The 4,483-nt window shown below is 48.1% G+C and overlaps 1 protein-coding gene across 1 annotated transcript; it reads right to left on the bottom strand.

The window, feature by feature from the left end:
• Positions 1-2,129: 2,129 nt before the first annotated feature.
• LOC103642524 (Glutaredoxin family protein) lies at positions 2,130-3,381 on the bottom strand. Its single transcript, XM_008665781.2, has one exon. It carries the CDS (start codon positions 3,379-3,381, stop codon positions 2,278-2,280), a length of 1,104 nt encoding a protein of 367 aa, XP_008664003.1. The 3' UTR covers positions 2,130-2,277.
• Positions 3,382-4,483: the final 1,102 nt, after the last annotated feature.

Consider the following 4,483-nt stretch of genomic DNA (forward strand, 5'->3'; position numbering starts at 1 on the left):
AGTCAGCGTGAACAGTACAGGGGTACTGTTCATCTATTTATAGGCACAGGACGCAGCCTGTAAGAAATTACATTCATGCCATTTACATTTATTATTGACTTATATACAAATATATGAGGACTAAATAGCCTTTTCTCCTTTAAGTCGGTTCCTTTTCCCGCGGATAAGCCGAAGCTCCCTTGCGCGTAGCTTCGGAGCAACGGAAATCTTTGTCACGATCATGCTCTTCTCATCGTGTACGCTTTTATCATGAATCCGAAGGTACCTATCCATAAGCCATACTTGGAAGACATTGTTACATGACATTTTTGAGGATCTTCGGAGGACGAAGGCCCCCAACAGTCAGCTCAGCTGATAATTCAAAACAAACCGATCTGACTCGTCAAGTGTCAGGTCGACGTGGAGGCATGTGAAGGTAGCATGCGGCTTCCCAGTCTTGGTCAGGCCAGGCCTGGATCACTTGATGGTCTTTGTTTGTTTCTAGTTTCTTGTGGGCCTTCTTCCTCGTTAGGCCATGCACTAACTTTGTGGTAGCGGGCTGTCATTTTTTATGCATCGCATTGGCTTTCTCATGGCCTGGATGTATAGGCACGCTTTGGCCCATGAACTCTACATTTGTTGGCATTCTTGTCGATTTTAGCATTTATGGTTGTAAGTCCTATTCATAATGGTAGTTTTATGATGGTTTCATGCATATTTAATAGTGTGTCACATCACTATTTTAGATGATATGTCATAATATTTAATATAAATAAGTTTCGTTGGATGAAATTGGTTTCATGGGGTGAAACCATATCAACCCGTTTCCAAGGTCTTGGAAATCGTGTGAAACATCCATTGAAAGTGTTGTTTCATCTTCACATATTTTACTGATTTTTATTGGCTATTTAGTTGCAACATTTAATTGGTATGTTAGTATATGAAATAGTGAAGTGAAATTTTATACCGAGAGATATTTCATTTTTAGTTTCATGACACCCTTGATGACATGTTAGTGTTGAAAAAAGTGTTATGAAATAGCCATTGTGATTAGCCTTAGATACCAAGGATCTCTATAGAGTAATCATTTAACAACTGCAATATTTAAGGAGCAAGCTATTAATGCTTGGTTCTCGCCCGGTGACATGAGAGGTGCCCGGTGAATTGGTAGTTGGAACGTGAGGGAAATGCACGAGAAACACTAGAAATCACATCTACAACCTGATTTTCATCATACTAGTGGCTAGTGTAAAAAAAAAAAGTTTCTCTGGTTATTTGAGAACCATAATCTAAATCCTTGCCAAACGGAGCCAATAAGCACATTCCAGAAATCAGAAGATTTGTCAATACGCGAGACCATGGCCGTGCTTGAGATTTCAGAGGTTCTAGATCCTTTTAACCAAGGTATATATAATAATTATATATGTGCATATGTATAACTATAAATACACGTTTCAATAGGCCAAATGACAAACATAATTAACTAGCTCTTGGCTATGGTATACGCATACGTGTACGTTCGAAGGTCGATCGTAGACGGCGTGTCCTATATTTGTAGTCTTGTCCAGACTGTCCGGTCCTTTGACGATGTAGCGATGGGAGTGTCGCAACAGTAATTATGTTTTTTTGGATGTATTCAGTTTTGAGTCCTGACTTGGGAATATAGATGTCCAATAAGCACGAGGCCCGCGAGCCCGGCACGAGGTCCGTTATTTGGGCCCGGTCCGAGCCCGGTATGGCCCGGTTCTATGCGGGCCCGGGCCGGCCCGGCACGAATAAGCGGGCCGGGCTCGGACAAGAAACTAGGCACGGTGGGCTAGCCCGGCACGGCCAGTTTACCTCTAAGCCCGTTAAGCCCGTTTTTTTACACTAAAACGTGCTTACCGGCCCGTATAGCCCGTTTTTCGACCCGTTTTTTTTCGTGCTAAACGGGCCGGTCCGGCCCGTTTAGGCCCGCTGCGGGCCGGGCTCGGACAGGAAATTGAGCCCGCGTGCCTAGACGGCCCGGCCCGGTTTTCTAACCGTGCCTGGCGGGCCGGGCTCAAACGGGCCGGGCGGCCCATTTAGACATCTCTACTTGGGAACTTGTTTATGTTTTCCGATAAAGAGAGCAACTCGAAATGGTACCGTAGAAGAAGACTAAACCAGAACCTGCACTTTCACATCTAGAGTACCTTCTGACAGTAACTCTAATTCTGATCACCAGCTACGAACAAGCAACATGACAAACACGGGAAAAAAAATCTGCAATCTACCCCTTCCCTTTCAGATTACAACACTGCAATCGAGACCCAACAGTCAGTAACAGCACACGGGGCATCGGATCAGCCCGTTCTCGTTGCAGTCCGGGCACTGACGGAAGAAGGCGGCCAGGCGGCACCGCTCGTCGTCGACGAAGACCTTGCAGCTGCCGTGGCACGTGCCGCAGGGCACGAACCGCGCCTCGCCGCACGCCGCGCACGCGCAGGCGTGCCCGAGCCGGCCCGTCGTCGGCTCGGCGGCGGCCTCGCACTCGCACGCGGCCAGCGCGCGCGCGAGCTCGCCGGCCTCGTGCAGCGCGCGCACGCCCTCGGCGCCGCCGAGGTCGTGGCGGCCATCGACGAACACGCGTGGGAGCGCGGGCCCCTCGAACTCGGCGCCGAGGAGGTCGCGCAGCTCCGACCTGAAGGCGGCGTGCATGGACACGTCGCGCTCGTCCAGCCGCACGCGGTAGCACCGCAGGATGGCGCGCACGGCGCGGCAGTCCTCGAACGTCCGCCGCACGCCGCGGAGGCTGGTCAGGTAAAGCACCACGGGTTTCCCAGCGCGCGGGAGCCGGCGCCTTGGTGCCGTCACGTCGTCGCCGTCGACGGCGTCGGGGGCTTCCTCGGTCGCCACCGCAGTCTTCTTCTTCTCCAGCTTTCCATGGAACCCGTCGACGACGCGCGCGCGGACAGAGTCACTGACATCGAGTATGTCGTCGTCGCAGGCCTCCTGTGGCGCCGGGTTCTCCGATGGCGAAGGCACCTGCACGAGCTCCCGGACGCCAGGCAAGACCGCCCGGTCAAGGTCAAGCGCAGGCAGCTGTTCCGGTGGCAGAGACGACGCCGCAGGTTCTGCGCTCCATCGTGCCGTCGACGACGATGCAGCATCCTCGATGCTGGCCATGACCGCCGCCGAAATGATGGGCGCCTCATGCCGCCGCTTCTCCTCCGTCGCCGCATCGTCGCCGGGGAGGGCCTCCTCAGCCGTGGCCGGATCACGGGCACCCTTCAGCGGTTCCTCAAACGGCAGTGCGGTGTACGCGTGCGCGCCGCGGCACATGCCGAGGGAGCGCGAGCGCAGGCCCTGCCGCCGCTCCGCCGGCGCTGCGGCCGGCGAAACCAAGCCCCCGCCCGCCTCCCTCGAGCTGGAGCACCCCATCGTCGGCCGGACGTGCACCCACACGTGCAGGGTTACGATTTAATGGGAGTACGGGTTCAGATGAACCGGTGAATAATGGATTACGATAAGAATTTGCCTGTAGTATTTAACAACTTTTTAGGAGAAATGTAAGAATAGAGCTGTGATTAGGTGGATGCAGTTTAATTTTTACTTTTTTTGGAGCATAGGATAATTTAGTAGAAATCTGGTGGGTGGCTAATTTGAATTCGAGAAAAGAAAATTCAATTGGTTTTGCATATAAATTTTTTATGGCATTGATTAGTATACTTAAACACTGCCGAAAGTTAGTTCATTTGCTCACAATTCATAAAAACACCAAACACACATCAACTGTAGTGAGGTTATGGAAGGCAAGTCCTTATTCTGCAGACTGCAGCTCATCCAGAAAAACTCAGAACACAACTATCCAGTTCAACAAAATAACTATATATATATATATATATATATATATATATATATATATATATATATATATATATATATGGAATTGATTTTACCTTTTCTACAAGCTAGGGTGTGAATAGCAACAAAAAATTGTTCAAAATATATTCAACTAGAAAATGTGTTCTTCATTGAGTTAAGAATTAGCGATTTGAGTGTTTGACAGGAAAAATAAATCCCTAATAAATGTTCGGCGCAAATGGAAGACTGTCCATGTCACTCACCGGAAATATGGACGTCACTTGCAACCAAAATTTCAAAAGGCAACCACCCCTCTAGATGAAGATATTGTGTATTCTTAACTTCACTAAATTTCGAAGAAAAAAATTGAATTCTATGACTCACAAATAAAAAAACAAGCTTTTAGTTTAAACATTTTAGAGAAAAGGATTCATTTGTAGGTGATATACTTAACAAAATTCAAGTTGAAACGCATGATATACCTTAGTTGAATCCTAATAAAGATTCAAATTTGAGACCTTCAACCTACTGAATGAAACTAATTGATTCATATGCGAAGCTTCAAATTAGAAACCTATGATTCACCATATACAAAGGAACATACTTGGATCCATCATAAGTTTAAGTATTGGATACCATATCCAATAAAGCACATGCACCGTAGTCAAATCTACAAAAT

The sequence above is a fragment of the Zea mays genome, chromosome 10 (genome assembly GCF_902167145.1).
Source record: "Zea mays cultivar B73 chromosome 10, Zm-B73-REFERENCE-NAM-5.0, whole genome shotgun sequence".
NCBI classification, from domain to species: Eukaryota; Viridiplantae; Streptophyta; class Magnoliopsida; order Poales; family Poaceae; genus Zea; species Zea mays.